This window comes from Callospermophilus lateralis, chromosome 11, assembly GCF_048772815.1.
Source record: "Callospermophilus lateralis isolate mCalLat2 chromosome 11, mCalLat2.hap1, whole genome shotgun sequence".
Taxonomy (NCBI): domain Eukaryota; kingdom Metazoa; phylum Chordata; class Mammalia; order Rodentia; family Sciuridae; genus Callospermophilus; species Callospermophilus lateralis.
Genome location: NC_135315.1, coordinates 11,801,511 through 11,822,551, shown reverse-complemented (window position 1 = coordinate 11,822,551; position 21,041 = coordinate 11,801,511). Strand labels below are relative to the sequence as shown.

Genomic DNA, 21,041 nt, shown 5'->3' with positions numbered 1-21,041 from the left:
ACAAATGCATGAAGCCCCACATCCCTAGGAGCTGTGGAGAGCCTTCCAGGATGGGTGGTCCAGGTTGACCATTGGTCCTCATCACATACACCAACTACCTGCCCCAGGGTCTCTCTGATCTCCTGGTCTTCACTCCATCCCCAAGCCAGTGGTCCCTGCAATGCCCTCCCAAAGCACCATGGGGATTTCCCATAATTCGGCCAGTGACGCTCTTGTTCAATTGTCTTTCCTGTTGACTGCGAGTGTCCCAAGGGTCAGAGTCCCCCCACCCACCCTTGATCCCCAGCACCTGGCAGGATGCTGAGCATGCCACCTATGCTGAAAGTTTTTATTGGATGTTGAATGGTTGGGACAAAAAGAAGAAAACTGTCAGAGCCTGGTCCCTCTAACCACAGAAGCTAGACTCTGGACCCCAGTCTTGGTGGTCTACAAGAGGCAGGAAAAAGAGAAAAGGGGAGACAGAAAGAGGATTTCTCAGCACCCACTTTGAGCCAGACACTCTACTCTCGGTAACACTCTAGAAGAAATTACAACAGCAGGTAAGCTGAAGGTCAAAGTCACACAGCTAGTAAATATCAAAACAGGGTCCTCCCGATTCTGCGGTCCACACTCACTGGGTTTAGAAATAATCCTTCTTATGTCAACACAGAGATTTGTTCTTTCAGTGACATTTAAGGACCAATCCCACGCAAGATGCTGGACTGACTAGGAGCAAATAGTGAGTGGTTTTCTCCAAGTTCGGCGTTGAAAGTAGCCAGTGCTTTCTGAAGCCCACCTTTTCTCATCGCTGTGGAAATTCCTCAGCATTTCGCACTGACAAAGTTCTGAGAATTCCAAAACTTTCCCCAAAATGCTCCCCAGCTGGCCAAGGAGCATCACGGGCTCCTCTCTTGCTCACCTTTAAACTATAGAAGATTCTGGATAAAGACACGGGACACTTCTTACCTCTCTCAGCTCGACAGCCTTTCTGCTCCCCTCGATTTGGCTCAGCATCACACCATCACTGTCCGCCAGAGAGTGTCAAGCACCTTCCCACTGCGCGCCCTCAGCCACACTCTCACCAAATGCCGCAAATTCTATTTATCATGAAAATTGATCTCATGCTAAGCGAGTGTCTTCATTTCCCTCTTCCATTCCAAATTCTCTCCGAGCTGTGACAGACACCAGGCAGTGAACCCGTCCTCTCCAAGACCAGTCAGTCATATCCCTCCAGACTTGTCCAAGGTGTCCCTTATCAATCATTCCTTTTCCTACCTCCCCGCCTCCCCAAGATCCACCCCTCAACTGGCAAACACATCTGCACCCTGTCTTTACAAATGCCTCCCCTCAACCCTCCACCATCTAGGTTACCACTACAGCCCTCACCTTCATCCCAAACGGCTTGAAATGCTGATCTGCATTCCCCACCTTCCCTCTTCACCTCAATACCTCCTGGGTTTTGTCCTCACGGTTCCACTAAAATCACTCCCTTCAAAAATCCCCAGTAATTTCCAAGCTGCTCCATCCAGCAGCCTCCTCCCAGCCTTCAACACATCCAGCTCCTGGATGGGTCAGGTCAGGCAGGGCCAGGCTGCAGTAGCTCCCAACTCTCAGTGACTTCTTCCAATGGAGGTCTCCCTGCCTCCAACCCCCACACACAGAGTCTAACCCAGGCGGAGGCCTTCTGTGTCTCTTGCTGTGCTGTGTTGAAGGTGATGTCGTCTCCAATCCACAGCAGAGCGTGGGGTCGGGGTGGAACACGTGCTCTTGGCCTCCTCACAGCCCATTGGCCAGCACTGGTCACATGACCCCACCCGCCACAGGGGAGGCTGGGAAGTGGAAGGACTCAGACTGTTTAGCGAGGCCCAACTGTCCCTGCCCGACAATTGTGTTGTGCCCTAACTTGACCACTCCCTCACATCTGCTCCTCGTCCTCTCCATGACGCGTTCTAACCCCACTCCATCCATTCTGGACTTTCTTCTCTTGTGTCTTTAAAATGTGATTTCCTCCAAGATGCCTGGTTAGCCTTCTTCTCTCTTCCTGTCCACCCTCTCCCCTGAGTCCTTGTCCACTCTCACACGTTCAACCATCACTTCCTGGTAAAGGAGTCCCTCTAACACGGCTCCCTCTTCATGATTCAGAATCACTCCAGCCAGCGCCCTTTGCCTTCAGAGCACTGGCCTACCATCCACTCTGGTCTCTCACTAAGAGTAAATTTGAGAAGATTAAACTTGACTGTCTTATGCAGTTCTGCATCCTTCATGCCTAAAGGAATGGCTTAAAAGTCTCCTTCCAGAAGCACATTTTCAACTTCCTATTGGGACCTGGGGGTGAGAAGGATCTAGGTCAAGAAGGGCTGGAATGCCTTGTTCCATGACACGGTCTCTTGTTTGGTGGTTATCAGAAACCTCAGAACAAAACTTAATGTTTGAAAAAAAATGTGATGTTCAGTTGTGACAACCCAGTCTCCCAAGGTACCCTGCTCAGGCTTACTGTTAAATATTGGTTGTCTACTCATCTTTTTAGAAATTCCATCATCTGGTATTATCACATTATAAGTTGCCTCAAAGTCTTTCTGGAAGATTATAATTATTAACTATAGATCTCTGCTTTCTACCTGGAAAATTCCATTTGATCTTTGAGTCTAGTTTCCTCAATGGCTCCAGATAGATTTCATCTGGTTCTCAAGGACTAGATGCTGCCAGGACCTACTTCCTACATCCCGCTTTAGTCTGAAGACCAAGGCCCGTCCAGGTAGCTCACAGGCAACAGAAGAGAGTCCACATTTCCGCTTGTGACCTTCCATGGGACAACTTCAACCTGCTCTTCCAGGCTCACTTCATGGACCCTGTGCTCTGAGTCACCAAATAGTTACACAAGCTGTGTCCTGCTTAAGGGCACCTGACCAAGTGGCCAGCCAGGACTGAAATCCAGCCAAGTATTATGGGGCTATGTCTATCTGAAGGGAGCACCTTTTCCTAATCCCACAAGCTGTGTCTACAACAGCCATAGCCCTGCCTAGGCTCCACCTATTAAAGATACTCCTCCTCCTCCTCCTCCTCCTCCAGGAAGCCTCTCTTGATCTCCCAAGCCAAGCAATTCTCTCTCAACTCTGGACTCCTCTCCAGTGTCATCCTCCACCCAGTCGCAGTCTTACTGAGACTTATGGTAGAGGCTTTGTATCAACCTCTTAAGGGCAGAGACCACCTTATCCATTGCTGTATCTACCCTTAGCACCCTTCCCATGCTTACACAAAAGTGATCTTTAATATACATGTGTGGAACATAATTGCTGCCATCCAGGGGTGAAGCTGTGGATCCTGAACCTTCCTTCATGAATAATGAGACCTTTATTTTTTCATTCATTTAGTACAGAATGATCACCTGTTTTGCTTACAAGCCTGTGCCTCTCGTGAGATTGTGGATCCCGTGTGTCTGACATGGAGTAGGTTTCTGTGGATATGTGGGGACAGTCTAGCAAGTGCCAGACCCAGAGCACATGGTAATCTATTGGAGAATGAGAGATATGTGAAGCCTGAACATGGGGAATCGGATGGTGGAGAGTTGAACCAAAGATGAACAGAACACAGTGCTCTGAAGAATTACCCGATGCCTCCACCACCCTGACCATTTTTCCAGGTATACGATCTCAGCTCATGTGGAATAACTGGAAAGGACAGCTAATATCCTCTAGTTTCATGCTTCTTAAACTTCCCCACTAAACTAGGCCAAATGGCAGGAGAGCTGGGTGAACAGACCTCCTCCCCACCACCTCCCCACCACCACCACCACCCCACCCCCGGCATCTCAGGCTAGAGCCTGAACATGCCACAGCCCAGCAGGAAATGTCTTTGAGGTCTCAAATTTTATCCTAAAAAATTCATGCACATTTTGCATTCTATTTCATAATATATTCAAGATTATTTTAATGCAAATTTTTAAAAATTACCTGACTTTCCTCCTATTCCAAATCTTCAAGTAAAATTAGTGCCCCAGTCATGGTGTCCCTTTGGAATTTATAAAATCTGTTCTGACCAGAAATCTTGTGCCATCCCCTCTTTCACAAATGAGGAGGGAGCAGAAAGTTTCAGTGACTTGCTCAAGATCACCTGGCTAGCAATGGGACCCAGGAACAGAGCCTAGGAGGCTTTCTCCGAATCCAAGCTTTTCTAAACCATCCACCCATCCACTCACTCATCCACCCATCCACCCATCCACCCACTCATCCACCCATCCACCCATCCATCCACCCATCCATTCATCCATCCATCCATTCACCCACCTACCCACCCATCCATTTATCCATCTATCCACCCACCTACCCACCCATCCATTTATCCATCTATCCACCCATCCATCCATTCACCTATCCATCCATTCAGCCATCTATCTATCCATCCATCCACCCGTTCACCCATCTATTCATCCTACCACCACCCCACCCATCTATCCATCCATCCACCTACCCACCCACCCATCCATCCATCCATCCATCCATTCATCCACCTACCCACCCATCCATCCATCCATTCACCCACCTACCCACCCATCCATTTATCCATCTATCCACCCATCCATCCATCCACCTACCCACCCATCCGTCCATCCATCCATCCATTCATCCACCTACCCACCCATCCATCCATCCATTCACCCACCTACCCACCCATCCATTTATCCATCTATCCACCCATCCATCCATCCACCTACCCACCCATCCGTCCATCCATTCATCCATTCATCCACCCGTCCATCTAGGTAATACATATTGGGCAGAACCTGTTAGGTTTTAGACATTAGGTTCTGGAGTGAGACAACCATCGTCCCTCCCCTCATGCTTCTCAGTTTATAATGGATCATTGCCTAAAATTTCTTCTGGGGGTGACCACCAGATGGGGACTCCAACATTCCTCAAAAGACAAATGAACAAAGGATATCCTCAGCTGCTCTTTAGGAGTGTGAACTGACCTGGACTAGTGAAGTCGGGAAGCATAAGCTCCCTCTTTGGGTTTGGAATCATTTTGCTAACAGGCCAGTGACCACAGATGCCTGACATGGCCCTATAGTGACCGCCCACCCGCCTTGTGCTGCACTGTGTCCTCCTCGCCCACCAGGCTCCCCTCACTGGCCTTTCAGTTCACACTGAGCCATTTCCCACCTCTGGGTCGTGGCCCACATAGTCCCCTCTTCCTGTGATTGTTTCAAGGAGGCATAGTCTGCACACACCCCATAATGCTCATCACAACTCCCTGGCTATTCCTATATGATACATTCTACAGATTTTTATCAGATATTTGTGCTGTTGATTACAATGATGGCCCAATTATCGACACTTCCCTGTACCCATGTCTTTTGCTATGAGACTCTGACTTTTGCTATGAGTGTGTTTCCGATCCCTTAAATCTAGGCTAGCTTTGTGACTTGCTTTGGCTCATAAAATGAGGTGTAAGAGACCATGTGAAGCCTTCCATATTTCCACTAGCTCCCTTGCAACTCTGCCAGCACCATGGGCTCATGCCTAGGCCAGGTGATTGGAAAATGAGAGACAAATGAAGCAGAGCAGACTCATTCCCCTCATCCCAGCCTAGACCACTGGAGACCAACTGCCGGACAAGCACATCCACCCAGTCAAAACTAACAGCCACAGATCAGGTGCATGAACAATAAGCAAATTATTGCATGCCACTCCGGTTTTCTTGTTGGCTGGGACACAGCAACTTCTACCTGATAGTTTAATTGCTTTTTGTCAGTCTTGGACTATAAGGAACAATGTCTTTTTTGTTCATCAATGCCTCGCACACAGTAGATGCTCAATAAATGTGTTCAACAAGTGAGTGTTCCTGCTGTGTGATGCTGGTCCCTCACTCTCTTCTTTATTCTCACTTTTGCATACAGGTATATGGGGTAAGCCTCACTGCCAAGAATAACCTTCTAAAGGTCAAGGTTTGAATGTCCTATCCCTCCAGCCCTGACTACAGAACTGGCCTAGTTTTGACAGCTAGAGAGGAGGGAAGCATCAACATCCAGAAATACCCTAACAAGTACTGTATTTGATCCTAACTCATCTTGCCAATGTCACAGGTGTCCACCACCCGTCCACCCATGAAGACATCTGATCGTTTGTTCTTCAGCTGAAAAGATGCTCCTCAGACAGCCGTGTCACCTGTGCTTAACCTGAGTCCTCATTCCTGCAAGCTACCTCTGCACACAGCACGTACAAGAGGATGGGGAGACAGGAACAAGAGAGCTCACTAACCCTCGAGCAACGGTGGCTAAGAACAAGCTCCACAGAAGGGTCCTAGCAGGTGTCCCAGAGGAGCCAAGGGATGTGCTTCTGCAGAGGACACTGCCACTGGCCCCTGGGAGAGATCTCAGATTGCTTTAGAAGCAGAATCTAAACTGGGAAGCCAGGATGAGGAGCTTCGTTTTGTTTAAAGCTATTTTAAATAAGTGTCCCTTAAAGAACTAGGCCCTAGGGGTAGGGAGAAGCCTTCTCTTTAATTTCCCAAAGCTAATGGTGGGACACAAAGCAGCCTGTTTGCCCGATGGTTCTCACAACAAGAACTGCCCAAGGTCAGACAGGTGGGCAACTGAGTCCGGTGATCCCTCCACCCCCCGGAGTCCCTTAGTGAGCTGGAGTAGAACAAGAAGCTCTGGAGACTCTAGTATTAGGAAGTCCACCCTGAAAGGGACTCTGGGATAAGCTTGTTGACCACACTGCCAGGAGCAGAATCTTCTAGACTCTGACCCCACCTTTCTTTGGTGGCCTCTCCCAAGGGCACGCCCCCCCCCACGCCCCCCGGATTCACAGGTTTATTTGGGAGGCTCCTCCTTCTTGAGTAGGCTCCTGCGGTCTAGTTTGCTCATGACCTGGGTGATGTCCACCGTGTTGGCTGCTTCTCGAGCTTTGGCTTCTTCTTCTAGCTGCCTCAGGATGACCGGGCTCGGGCTGGAGCGCAGGTGACGCCTCATGAACGGCAGGGTGGAGCTGGAGGGAAGGACAGATGGGTGGTTGGTGGGAAACCACGCCGCCTGCCCAGCGACACTTGGTGGGAGTTGGGGCTGGAAGGCCGGAATCTGGATACGTCCCCTCATTTTCCCAGTGAACCTTAAGTAGGGTCCTCAGAGCCACGGCCAACCTTAGCTCTTTTCTCCCCACTTGGAAGTCAGAACCAGCGTGATCACCACCTGATGTCGGATTTTAGGTGAGACACAGGCAGACTCTGTGGATGGTAAAAATGGCAGACACACTTTCCAACCCATTCATAAACCAACCCGGTAGCTGAACATCCTGTAGTAAGATGTTCCTGTAAAAAGCAAGCAAGGTGGGCTTGGGGAACGGAAAACCAAGGGTCTCAGGCTCAGGGAGGAGTTGGGGCACTTCTTTTCTCCTCAAAAGTCAAGACTCTGAGAAGGAAGAAAAGAGCTGGACTGTCCAAGAGGGCTGAGTCCCAGTGGGCAGAGAAAGAGGGAAGGCCCTGCCGGGGCGTGGGCTGCTGTTGTCTGCTCATGCGCAGGGTCTTGGGATGAATCAGAAATGTCTCCAGAAGCCAAACATGGACCAAACTCTCCATCAGGCCCTTAGGAGCCAGACGAGGACCTAGGAGTCCACGTGATGCAGGAAGGCTAAGCGGACAAGACACCTGTCTCTGAGGCCACATGGGCTTGGGAAAGGAGCATTTCAGTCTCAGGGATTGTAAAGGCCCGTGGAACCCTGGTGTCTACCCTAGGGAGGTGGGAGCTCCCCTAACAGGAAGCCTGGACACTGGGTCTCTTGCAGGGGGAAGGCTTGGAGCTGAGGTTCGCCTTATCCCGGAAAGAGTAGGTTTTAAGACAACGTCATGGAACCAGTTCAGGCCCACTGCAATCCCTGCCTGGGTGCAGGCTGAACTTCACGGTGTCCACAGCGTTCACAGGCGGCTCTCACTTGAAACAGTGACGACCACATTCCCAGACCACAACACCCTGTGCCAGAGCCAGGTGCTCCCCCTGAGGCCTGCGCTGCCCCGGGGCCCTCAAAGCCCCAGCTGTGGCAGGGGAAGGATCCCAGCTGAATTCTCATGGGCGCCTTGACTTTTAAAATATCTGGAGAGAGAAGCGCGAGGCGCTGCCCTCCTCCCCCACTGCTTTCTGGCAGAACTTCTGGAGCTCCTGTGGCCCTTTCTTGTGCTTTCAAGTCCCCAGGGGCTCGGAACTGCTTTCCTTACTTTGTAAACCTGGAACAGCACCACAGAGCCCTCCTTTCCCTCTTAGTCATAACAGGGCCATGATCCTCGAGAATTAGACCAAGTCAGGGTGGTTTTTCCTTAAGATCCTGTGATCTTAAGATCTAGCCCAACAACCCCTGCTTTTGAATGGACCAAAGAGCTGGAAAAGGGCCCAGAGTGGGCTGAAGGGACAAGCAGGAGAGTTTACCAACCACGGTGGACGGCCCGCATGGCTGGTGAGGTTCTGGAAAACCTCTGCCAGGGTCCCCTGGTTTTGCTCAATCTGTCGTTTCCTTGCTCTTTTGAATCTTCAAAGAATGGAGTATCTTTTCCCAAAAAAGAGTTCCATCTGCCCCCAGGAAAACACCATGTCACCCGGCGTCCTGATGGCCGTTCAAGGTGACACGATCCTCGTTTCCAATACGGAAAGTGAGAGTAAACGAGTCAATGGACTTCTAGAGAGCAGTCCCTGGACACTTGGGGTGTCACTGTCTGTTCCCCTAACAGCCTAGCATCTTCTTTTGGGGTACAGTTTACTATTCTAAGATTCAAATGGTAAAGACCCAGGGATGAAGCTTGTGAATTCCCACGGGTCCGTCTGAAGAGGGAGAAGTACAGCAATTAAAAAAGCCAGGGAGATGTTTCCACTGGTGATAAGGTCATTATTGACGTGCCAATCAGAACCAGTTTCCTTTTGCACCAGCTTCAGGAAACTGAAACTTCCTGGAGGCCGTTACTAAGGAGTCTTGCTAGAGTGATTTCAGGGCGTCGTGAAGCCAACAAGGTGCCCCTTGGCTGAGCAAGGTCCTTCCCAGACCAGGCCAATGTCTCAGTGGTAGCCATTTGGCTGAAGGGACCCTGTCCGCTCTGACCTAAACGGCGGGCAGCCAGCAAATACAGTCAGCTCGACTTGCCTTTTCTTGGTGGTTTCCTGAGGTTCGATAGCTTTGGCCAGCATTTCCTTATAGATGGGAGATTTTAAATAGCGAGCATAGGAATCCTAATCAGAACAAGAGAAAAACAGCGGTTACGAGAGAGGATCGATCACATCACAAGGGTGCACGTGCCATTCTCCAGCACCCCCCCGAGGAGGTAGGATGGCCAATCTCCTTGGATGCAAGGTGTCCAGCCTCAGTTGTGGGCTCCAGACCAGCAGCATCGATTTCGCCCCAGAACTTGCTGGACATGCACAGTCTCAGCCCACCCCCGTCCTACCTAGTCGGAAACTCCAAGGACGGGGCCACCAGTCTCTAACCCCCTCATTAAAATCCTCCTTGGAGCTGTTCGCCTGTTGTGAAGCCAACAAGGGACAAAAGGACACAGACCTCTCCCACCCAACATCTTCTTCAAAGAACACAAGTAGCCACGGGAATGAAAGCCACGTCCCTGCCCACCAGCGCCCCTGTCTGCCCTGGGTTTGGGGAATAACAGCAAGAGAATACAAGAAAAAATAACAAGCCCAAGACTTAGACTCCTCTCACGGGGATGTTTCCTGGCGCCCTGGGCAGGTTCAGGGACGTTGCTTCATGAACGTTTGCTACTTCCAAACTCGCCCAAAGCACTGGCCATTACAAACAGAGGACAAAGCCCGCTGCAACAACTGCAGGTGGGGGGTCTATTGAGACAGGGCTATTCTGAAGACCAAGTGCGGGCAGCAACAGTTCTAGAACCAGGATGGGTCTGGGAATAAATAGGGATAATGGAGCCGGGAGTCCTATCGAGCTTGTCGTCATGGGACACGGCCTGTGGGGACGTGGAGACCAACAAGCACATACACTGTTCATTTCCTAAGTCACCTGAGATGCTGTTCCATCCTGGCTGGGAGCTGGCCTCCCTGGGCTTCTCTTGAAACAACATTTTTAAGAATCAACACATTTCATAGTACATTAAGGAGGACTATTTTTATAGAAACCGTGCTGTGGACCTCTAGCAAGAAAAACACAGAGAAATTTCACTGATGGAAAAAGTGATGAGAGATGGCTAAGGATGCTTGCCGAAAATTCTAAAGGGTTACCTGTTTTCATTAAATATATTTCCTTACAACACAATGAAAGACTAACCAGAAAAAAAAAACATAAATAAGGGAAATAAATAAACATTGACCCTTCATACGGATCTTCACCACACGACAAGGTGCCGGGTACTTTGCCATAAAGGAATCATTGCCGTAATGAGAAATGGAAGCATCCTTACTGGGGATTCCGAACTGTTCTGGGGAAGGCTGTTGTGGAAACTTCCCGGCCAACAGTCCTCCTCACCCCACGCTCAAGGATGGACCAAACTAGACAATTCTCCAAGCCTGACTCCGCCTGATTTTATCTCCGTTCTCTTCATTTTTAACAGTTCCCTGAAGATTCCTACTGTGTTCACATTTCACCAATGATCCAGAAGGCTATCTGGATTCTCTCGGGGTCTGGTTACAATCATTCTAATTTGTGTCTTTTAGACACCAAGCCTTCCGTGGGTTCTATTTGCCGGGTACCAGGAGAACTGCCACCACCCCAAACACAGAACACTGGACTCGGGTACACCTGGAGCTGGCATCCCACGCCCATCTCTGCCAAGATCTTGGGCGAACCCCGGGCTCTGGAGCAGCAATGCCTCTCGCACGGTTCTCCTGGAGAACAAAGTTCTATACTTTGCACACCATTTGCACCTGGAAGGCTTCAACAAGTGGCTATCGTATTAATACTGTCATTAATAATCTCATCAATGCCACCTATATTACTCCTGCAGAGCAAGGGGCCCATAAGATGCAAACAGGTGTCCTCCATGGCCAGTGGGCCTGGGGGCTCAAGGAGGGTCCAGCCCAGCCCAATGGGCAATTCCACCTCCTACCACCAGCAAAGCCATGTCCTCCTGTCATCTCCCTCCCCCGTATCTAAAGAACCTCCCTGGCCCCTGGTCCTTGGCCAGACCCCACCCACCTTCTTCATGAGCATGTAGATGTGGGTCTGCGCAGCGTCCAGCACGTAGCGGTGGGGGTGCTTCAGCCCCTTCACCGTGATGTCCATGGTTTTGCCATCTATGTTTATCCACCGCCTGGCTCCCGGGGCCAGGAACAGTCTGGGGAAGGAGGGAGATAGTCACAAAAGTAGCCAAACCAAGTTCACAGTTGCCTAGGAGGGACTGGTAGATAGCGGGATCCCCAGGGTGGGGCTCCTCGTTTAGGAAACACTAAAGCATTTGAACTTTGAAGAGGTGGTTCAGCGGCTTTTCCTAGAGGCAAGAAAACAGCCATGCCAGAATTGGGAACGAGAGTGACTAAGTTTGACGTTGCTGCCCTCTGGGAGGGAAGGCCCAGAAAGGGAAGGCCCTGGCCAGTCCACCCCAATTTAACACCTTCCGCCTCCTTATGCATCCGGATTCCAGGGTCAACCTGGAGCCAGGACAAGACACCTCCCAAGAGAGGTTCTGCTCTCCCCTGTGCCAACCTAAATGGGTTTGGTGATAAATCTCCAGTGCTGAGTCAGGAGGCACCCCTTATTCCCGGCACCCAGAGGTGGCCTGCCTACTGACCCTGAAGTTGGCCCCACTTTCTAAGTCCTGTGGCTCTGCCTGGGATCTGAGCACTGGGAGCTCCCCCAGTGCTTCTGATTCTTAGTAGTTATGGGTTGCAAACACTCACATGGATGTTTTCCTACACTCCTAGAATGGACATTAAAATTTTGGAATTCAAAGATTTACGTAAACGTGGAGGCAGGGGAGAAAGAAGGCTAATGTGGTTGGAGGCTGATGCTCCCTTCCAGCAGATTTTTGGAGTTTTCCATGTGTCGTGAACACAGTCCATTGTTCTGGGGAAGCCTGTACAGGTCCTTTTGGACCACCCCCCGACACACATCTTTCTTGGTGACCAGAGCCCCTCCCACTGGGGGAGGGAAGTGAAGCTGCCCAACAGAGCAGCCAGGCCCTGCTCTCCCCACCTCTCTGAACACCAGCTGGTCCCACCTAAGGCCACGTGAAGGAAGGATGTCACAGGAGCAAAGGCTGAGTCCCTGACGGGAGGGGCCGCCTGGCCTGCTACCCGAACACCAGCACCGGGGCTCCGAGGGGTGGCTCCAGCTTCACAGTGACCTTGGGAACCATGTGAGTGGGAGCTAAAAACACCGGGCCTCGGAGCCCAAGACTGGTGCCCACTGTGCCCAGCGCAGACAGAAGGACCAGTGGGAGGTGCCCACAGCAGGACAAGGGTACTGACCGGCTGAGGGGAGGATGTCACACACGCAACCCAAGGAGAACTGAGAAGGGTCAGCTAAAGAATTCTGCCCTGGAATCGTGCAGCTTGCTTTTTTAGCCCCCAGACGCATTCTCACCGGATCCCATGTCCATCCCACCAGGCTGACTTCGAGGCACCCAAGCAGACAGCTGGACGGGTGTGGGACCTCCTGCTCCACCCGGCCCCACCCGGGAAGGCTGCCCCAGCCATCCAGCTAGGCCTCACTTGTAAATCTCCTCCGCCTTCTCCTTGACCTTGGACTGATCTCCATACTTCAGGTCCTCACAGGCTTCCCAGAATCCCAGGTTCTCCCCTGCACCGGGAGGAAGGGTCCACACGGACAAAAGGGCAACCAGAGAAGAAAAGAAGACATAAAAGAAATGGGTCAGCTGGGACAGGATCCGCTCTGCAGCCTGGGGAGCCCCTGCACATTGTGACCTCGGGCTAAATACTCCTGGGGAAAGAGCCCCGCCTCAGTCCTGGGTGGGGAGAGCATCTGGAACCCAGCAATGGCTTTTGAAATCATCTGACTTGGTGCCCGCCACCTTTGGGGCAACCCTTTCACATGGTGGGTGCTGTTCCTTCCTAGAGCAATACACAGGACAGAGCTCATCATAACTAACCCCCCCCCCAGGTTGTGACCTTTCTTTTCTCATTGGCGCATAAGCACTTATCCCTACACCCAAGACTTTCCTCCTGAACGTGCCTGCCTGTTGGGCTGCGTTCACTGATTGCATGACTTCTGTCTCCGGTGTGACTGCCTGTGGAGACAGGAACTTCTGCAGCCCCCAGGGGCTCCAGCCCAGAGGTCCCTGCAAGGATCTTGCATCACTCAGGCATGATGCTGATGGACTGACCCTCAGGGAAGGCCTGGCCACCAGGGAGATTCAACTGAGAGTCACCAGAGCCAGAGGGACTCTGTCCCTCTTGACCCAGAAGAAAATCCAGACCCCTAGAAATCCTTCATCTCCTTCCAACTTTAACTTCTCTCGCCCGTTGGCCATGACACTCAGTTGTCCATGACACTCAGAAGCATTGGGAACATGTTGGTACAGTGAACCCAGGTGGAAATTTTTGACTGGGAAAATAAAGATGATCACACTAACAGGCGAGCAAGAGCCTGTGAGTGTGTGCGTGCATGTGTGCACGCGTGCATGCAAATCACAAAACGCCATGGTAGAGGAAAATGAAAGAGACTCCCCTCTTCTCCTTTCCTGTTTTGTTTTGTTTTAAAGCTTCCAGGTATTTCAGATTTGGAAAGGCTGCACAATTCTAAACTCTATGGCATTTGTCCCTTAACGCCACACAGGTCCTTGCTCTTCAGCATGAACTTCAGGGTGTTCTTTGCACCAGGATCACAGGCCGGAGAAGCTGTTAACTGACAGCTGAGCTGAGACCAAGTGGGATGGAGACCACCCTGCCCACTGCAAAGGGCAGCTAATTGCCTATGGCTAAAATTAAATAAGCAACTATCCACAGTAGCCAAAAGGTGCAAATAACTCCAGACAGCCACGGATGGAAGAAGGGAGAAACAACATGTGATCCTCACATGGGCTGGAGGATTGCTCAGGAAGAACAGTGAAAAGGAAGGGGATCCCAACACATGACCCAACACGGATGAACTTGGAGGACATCAGGCTACACGCAATAAACCAGGTGCAAAGGGACGAATATTGAAGGATTCCACTTCTGTGTGGTGCCTGGAGTGATCAAATTCATAGTGACAGAAAGAATGGTGGTAGCCAGGGGCTGGGGAGAGTGGGAATTCAGTGTGGGATGGGTACAGAGTTTCACTTGGGAGACTGAAAAAGTTCTGGAGGTGGGTGGTGGTGATGGCTGCATGGCAGTGTGAATGTGCTCATTGCCGCCGAATTGTACACTTAAGAATATGGTTTAAGTGGTAACTTTAATAACTTGGAAAAAATAAAAATAAAATGGTAGATTTTGTTATATGTAATTTAATACCAGAAGATTAAGTAAATAAACACAGAAAAGTCTTTGTGCCAATGTTCACAGCAGCATTACTTATGATAAAAGTCAAAATAGCTGGGCACAGTGGCACACACCTGTAATCCCAGTGGCTTGGGAGGCTGAGGCAGGAGGATCACAAGTCCAGAGCCAGCCTAAGCAATTTAGTGAGGCCCTAGGTAACTTAGCAAGACCCTGTCTCAAAATAAAAAAGACTGGGGATGTGACTCAGTGGTTAAGTGCCTCTGGGTGCAATTCCTGGAACAACAACAATGAAAAAATAAAAAAGGTCAAACAGCCCAAATGGCCATTAACTGATGAATGGATAAAAGGTGGTCTATCCATACAATGGAAAATATTGCAGTCATAAAAAGGAACGAAGCCCCATTACACACTACAATGTGGACAATCCTTGAAAACACTATATAATAAGTGGGGAAAGACAAACAATTATGTGTTTTATTATTATTCCATCTATAAGAAATGTCCAGAATAGCAAATCCATAGATCCATGAGTGTCTAGGGGGGGTGCGGGGCGGAGGGGTTAGGGGAGAATGGAGAGGGGGGGCAGCAATGGGCAGAGGGAGGAATAGGAAATGACTTCTAACAGGCAAGGGGGTTCTTTCTGGCATGGTGAATTAGTTTTGATGGCTGTACAAACTTAATGAATGCGCTCAAAACCACTGAAATTTACACTTTATTACTTTTTTAATATAAAAGAGTGAACTTCATGTTATGTGGATCATATCTCAAATTAATTTTTTTAATTAAATGAGAAAACTGATTATTCACCTTCTCTCTTCATACGTGAACCCTGGGGCTTCTCATAAAGAGATTGACAATAATAGGTTTTAATAACGCAGGGAAATCTGATTCCGAGGAACTATACTCGATGTAGTTTACCACCTAGCCACTAGATGGCACCATTTCCACTTATTCACCTGCTAGCCCTAAGAGCACTGGCTTCCATCCCCTTTTCTGGGGTTTATTACATTATGGCCATTAGGCTTGATTAGGGAGAAAATTTTTCAAGAATCCATGTTATAATGTGATGTTCTGCATCAGACAGGCCAACGGACCAAAGGCATGTCCACTGGGATTTGTCTCCAGAGCAACCCCACAGCTTTGAGTGGTGAGCAGCTGAGTCTCAAGGCTCAACATGAAGCTCCCAGGGCTGGGGACTTCATAAGAAAGCAAACACATCCCAGGAAAGCAAATATTTCAATGAAGGTGGTGAAGCCAGTTGAATGTGCAGCCTGGTGACACTGGTTCTAATCCGGCCTCTTGGTTTTTCCAGATGTTTCTCAACACACTATATTTAAGAAATTGCAACTGCCCACCATTGGGGCACCCAGAAATGGGGCATAAAATGTGGCCCTACCACTCATCACCATCTGCACGTTGCTCTGTCCCTGACAGGAGCAAAGGCAGTGGCTGTGGATCATGATCACAGATTGGAATCACCTGGGGAGCCTCCAACACTTCAGCGATTATAGCCCAAACCAACAAAAAGGAATCTCCAGGGGTGGGATCCAGCAGAGATATGTTTAAAATATCCCCCGGTGGATCAAATCTGCAGAACTAGGCTAAAGAAACATCAAACTGGGAGGCAAAAGAGGTAAACCTCCCTTATTTTACATGCCATCCCGAAAAGCCCTACTTCAGGATGAAGCCCTAAAGCTAACATGGACTTGTGCAGAGATGCAATCATCCCCCTGGACTGTGGGGCCCCTTTGAGGCCTAGAACTGGTCCTGGACCCAGGTCTGACTCTGGAAGCTATAAAGGAGGGAACCCCTATTTAAGTGTCTTAGCAGAGCTATGGAAACGTTTACTGAAAAAGTCCTAAAACCCTCATGTAGACATTAAAGGAATGTTACTAAAAGTCAAATTTTTATTTTAAAATTTTTTTTTTAAAAGAATACCCACCACTGAATTCTTTCTTGAGAAAGAACTGGAAGCTCTGTCGACCCTTGGGGTCTCGGATCAACTCACTGAAGTTGAAGGCCCATCGTTCCACGCGCATCTTGGTTGGGATTTCCACCCTGCAAGGACAATGATTTATAAATGTGACACTCCACGTGAAGGCAGCGGAGGGCCCTAATGGTGGCCAGGGTGGCAGCGAGGGGCTTCACACTCCCCATTAGTCTCACAACCCACGGCCTGACCTCTTCACCCAATCCTCCTCTCCCAGCCCTGCATAAACACGAATCCAAGTGTTTACTCGCCAGGGAGACGCAGCCCCAGACACAGACCCTCGGACAATGCAGAGGTGGGGGCCACGTGACCAGGCCCTGCTCCCACAGCCTCCAGGGAGAGAGCTCAAGGCCTACTCCAAGGCCTCAGGATGGTCTGAAGACCATCCAGTGGAGGGCCAGGCTGCCACCGCAGCCAGGAGAGAATTCTAGTGCAGCCACCAGCCAGCCACCCGTCACCCACGGCAGCTGCCCCTTCACCACTAATGCATGAATGTTCACAGCAACATACTCATAATAGCTAAAGGTCAGACACCGCCCAAGTGTCCCCCGATGGATGAACAGATAAACAACACGCAGTCATCTACACAGTGAATACTGTTAGGCTGTAAACAGAGGCGAGGTGCCAGCACACGCTACAACATGGATAAGGTTTGAAAGCGCTATATTAAGGGAACAAGCTAAGGAGAAAAGATCACGAACTGTTGATTCTACTTATGTGAATATCTAGAGCAGGCAAATCCCCCCACAGAGACAGAAGTAGGTTGACCAGAAGTGGCCTAGGGCTGGAGGGGTCTGGGGGATGGAGACTTGGTGGGTGATGGCTAAAGGATACAAGATTTCTTTTGGGGGTGATAAAAATATTTTTAAATCAATTGTAGTGACAATTGTACTAAATTGTATACATGTGAATTACAATTCAAAAGCTATTAAAAAAAAAAACAATATATTGAATACATACAATTTGGCATTTAAATCCCAGAACTGGGTGTCGTCCGTTATCCAAGGATTGCTAGGGAGGCAGCCCGACATAATGGCGTCGTTAGATGAGAACTGCTCGCTGTACTTGACAATCCTGAAAAGCAGAAAAACGATTTCCTAGAAGCTCAACACCAAGAGAGTAAATCAGTGTTTGGGTTGACCAGCTTTTTCTCATTCCTTGAATCCATTTAGTTCTACACTTATTACTGTCTTCTTAGAAAAGTGTTCTAAGAGCTGCTGGAATTGGCAGGTATTTGGCAATATCCGTCCCTATTCTACTGTAAATCAAGGTATTGTTCCCCAGTCCAGAATCCTTCATTCCTTCTCTGTCCCTAGACCATTAAAACATGACCTCTTCACATATTATCAGGATATTTTAAAATTCAGTACCGACTCAGTCTGCCCGTCTCTTGGCTTCCATCTTGGAGGCACGAGGTTGCCACCCATGTGCGGAGATTCTGCTGCCGTCTTGGATTCCACTCTCTGTCAGAGTCATGCCTAAGTTTGGGAACTTGAAAACCTATGGCCTAATTGATGGGTGAACTCCAAACTCACTACTTTGGGCAAAAGCAAATTCCCCTGAATTATCAGACCATCTGAGTTGATATATTTCCTAATGTCTGAGAAGTTAGGAAGCCTGCACCCATAGGTGTATATAAGGTACCTATTGAAAAATCTTCCCATAGCTATGGATTTTGATAGAACAGGATCTTTGGCCTAGAGTCTTGGGTTTGCAGAACTTGAGCCTCCTAGCTTCCCTTCATGAGTTTAATCACACTACCAGTGGATCCGTTGGAAAGACAAAAAAGACTGGTCCACAGGTCCAAACACTAATAATATAAGTTTATGGTAATGAGGCCCTGAGACAATTTTCCTAAAACTAAAAAGTGAGTCTAGGAAGTATCCAAAAGCATTCACGTCTCCTTCAATTTTCTTTTCATTTGGTTTTATAAAACTGGTTTATATTTTTTAATTCTAATTTGTTATATATGACAGGGGAATGCATTACAATTCTTATTACACATATACAGCACAATTTTTCATATCTCTGGTTGTATACAAAGTATATTCACACCATTTGTGTCTCCATACATGTACTTAGGGTAAGATGACCATTTCATTCCACCATGCCCCCTCCCTTCCCCTCCTACCCCTTTGTCCTATCTATAGTTCATCTAATACTCTATGCTCCTGCTCCCAACCCCACTATGGATCAGTCTCCTTATATCAGAGAAAACATTCGGCATTTGGTTTTTTGGGGATTGGTTTACTTCACATAGCATTATCTTCTCCAGCACCATCCATTTACCTGCAAATGCCATGATTTTATTCCCTTTGATTGTTGAGTAATATTCCATTGTATATATGTGCCACATTTTCTTTATCCATTCATCTATTGAAGGGCATCTAGGTTGGTTCCACAGTTTAACTACTGTGAATTGTGCTGTTATAGACACTGATGAGGCTTGTCCCTGTAGTATGCTGTTTTTAAGTCCTTTGGGTATATAGACCGAGGAGTGGGATAGCTGGGTCAAATGGTGGTTCCATTCCCAGTTTTCCAATATGCTTTCCATATTGGCTGCACCAATTTGCAGCCCCACTAGCAATGTATGAGTGTACTTTTCCCCCCACATCCTCGCCAACACTTACTGTTGTTTGTGTTCTTGATAGCTGCCATTCTGACTGGAGTGAGATGACATCTTAGAGTGGTTTTGATTTGCATTTCTCTAGTTACTAGAGATGTTGTACATTTTTGTGAAACTGGTTTCTGAAGCATCAGAGTAAATAGTTTTGAGATTATCAGAGAGCGATGATTAGGCTCCTAACCCAAAATGGGGCCCACTGAACACAGAGGAGCTATCTTTACCCATGATCAGAGCTCAACAGCAGCGGAGAGAAGTCACTGAAAAATGCGGGTGGGGTCACAGGACATTTTCTCAGGGTGGAATTTTTACAAATTAGGAATTTGGGAAGATGAGAAAGATTTTTACAAGAGCCTGACCCCTAACCCCACTGGAAGGAGGGTACTGGACAAAATACAACCTTGTCGGTCCCCACAGTGCCTCATACCCCTTATCATACCCCTTACCACGGCTGGAGTCCAACACAGTCAGAATAAACAATGAAAAGAAACAAACTGAGTTTGTTTTCATGTGTGCAGGAAGAGCTCACCAAGATGCTCCTAAAATGAATTCCATATTTCAAAAGGATAACCTCTTGCATTTGGGGAGGCACTTGAACCCTTAAGTGATCTGTCTCCCAGATAATTCCCCATGCACACCTGGACATGGTAGGCTGATAGTTCAATCAATCAAACATAAATTTCCATTCTCTCCAAATTGAACTTGAAGGTAAGCCGTGGACATTTAACAACACCCTGGACCAGTAAATACGGCGTACGTATCCCTCATAGGTTGGAGTGGGTGGTGACAGGAACCCAGGTGGTTTTAGATCCCCAGGAGTCCAGTTCATGGACTCGGCGACTCTTCCGACCTCCCCATCCACACAAGCAGTGACCCAGAGACATGGCAGACTCACAGAACCTCAGCCACCCTCGATTTTACCCAAACCAAGTGAGACCTGGAGATCTATTCTGAGTGAGGAGCTGGAAACTAAACCCAAGGGACTGAGTTCGTATCTTACGATTCTTTAGGATCTTATCTCAGTTCATGACTTATCAAGTGTGCCTTTAAGCAGAAGTTTCCCCTCTTGTCTACCTGCTGCAAGACCAGGTTCCAAAAGACCAATAAATCAGGGACATACCCGCCAAGGGACACTGATGACTTCACGGTGGACCTCATTAAGGCCTGTTGGTAATACATGATCTGGAAGAGACGCAGTTGTTAGAACATGTCCAACTCCACATCCTCAAGTGTCACCAACACTGATGTCACATTTGGCTCCAAGACCAGAAGCCATTTATCCATAATAACAGCCCACTCTGTTCCCTTAAGCCAGGCACCTGTGTGCCAAAAGGGCTCATCCCTGCTCCCACCAAGATAGGTAACTCCCAAATTCCAAATCAGTGGCCTCCTTAACCCCGTGGTAAAACACATTTAAAAAAATGTCCCAAAGAACATTAAACCAAAACCTGGGGGAAGATGCCTCGCTTGCCCTCACATGCCTCTGGCTGACAGAAAACAGGGTGGTCACCAGGACAGGGACCTGGTTCTACAGCTTCAGAACTAGCATGCCATCCCCTTCTCAACCACCCTCCCCTGCATTTGGATATCCCTTTAGGTCCCATATCAGTGGCCAATGCTTCCCAGGCCTCAGTCTTGAGACCTGGAGAGAAAATTTGCCCAAATAGGTAGTTCACCATGATGGTTAGCTTCTGGGTGGCCCCGCAGTTGTAAGAGCAGGGGGCCAGGATATGGACACTCTGCTGCGTCCACTCCCACAGTCCTCTCTGGCCAACCCTCAGCCCTGTGACTTCAAGGGGTGTTTCAAATCCTGGGTCTCAGCATCAGCCCCAGTGGGATCTTACAAAAGATCCTTTGTCATTCTGTGTTGCCCATTAATTTGAAAACAATTGTTTGAACAGTACACATGGTTTTCATTTCATTACTGAGCCCAGAGCATGAGGCCAAAGTACATATAATTTGTTAGAAGACTTTAAATCGAACTTCACTGGAACCAGGAAACTAATTACCTCTTTTTTGACAGCAGTGACTGTTTGTTTCTGTAAAACAAAGAAACAAAGCCATTAAACCGA

At 48.7% G+C, this 21,041-nt stretch overlaps 1 protein-coding gene across 1 annotated transcript in view; it reads right to left on the bottom strand.

The window, feature by feature from the left end:
* The window catches only part of Rgs9 (regulator of G protein signaling 9), a 65,938-nt gene that overhangs the window by 7,324 nt on the left and 37,573 nt on the right, over positions 1 to 21,041 (bottom strand). The window contains exons 10-17 of the mRNA XM_076870448.2: positions 20,979 to 21,008; positions 20,090 to 20,151; positions 17,307 to 17,420; positions 16,299 to 16,414; positions 12,629 to 12,716; positions 11,115 to 11,253; positions 9,102 to 9,187; positions 6,851 to 6,968 (exon numbers count right to left, since the gene is read on the bottom strand). Coding sequence (XP_076726563.1) covers positions 6,851 to 6,968; positions 9,102 to 9,187; positions 11,115 to 11,253; positions 12,629 to 12,716; positions 16,299 to 16,414; positions 17,307 to 17,420; positions 20,090 to 20,151; positions 20,979 to 21,008 — 753 coding nt within the window. The remainder of the gene's footprint in view (positions 1 to 6,850; positions 6,969 to 9,101; positions 9,188 to 11,114; positions 11,254 to 12,628; positions 12,717 to 16,298; positions 16,415 to 17,306; positions 17,421 to 20,089; positions 20,152 to 20,978; positions 21,009 to 21,041) is intronic.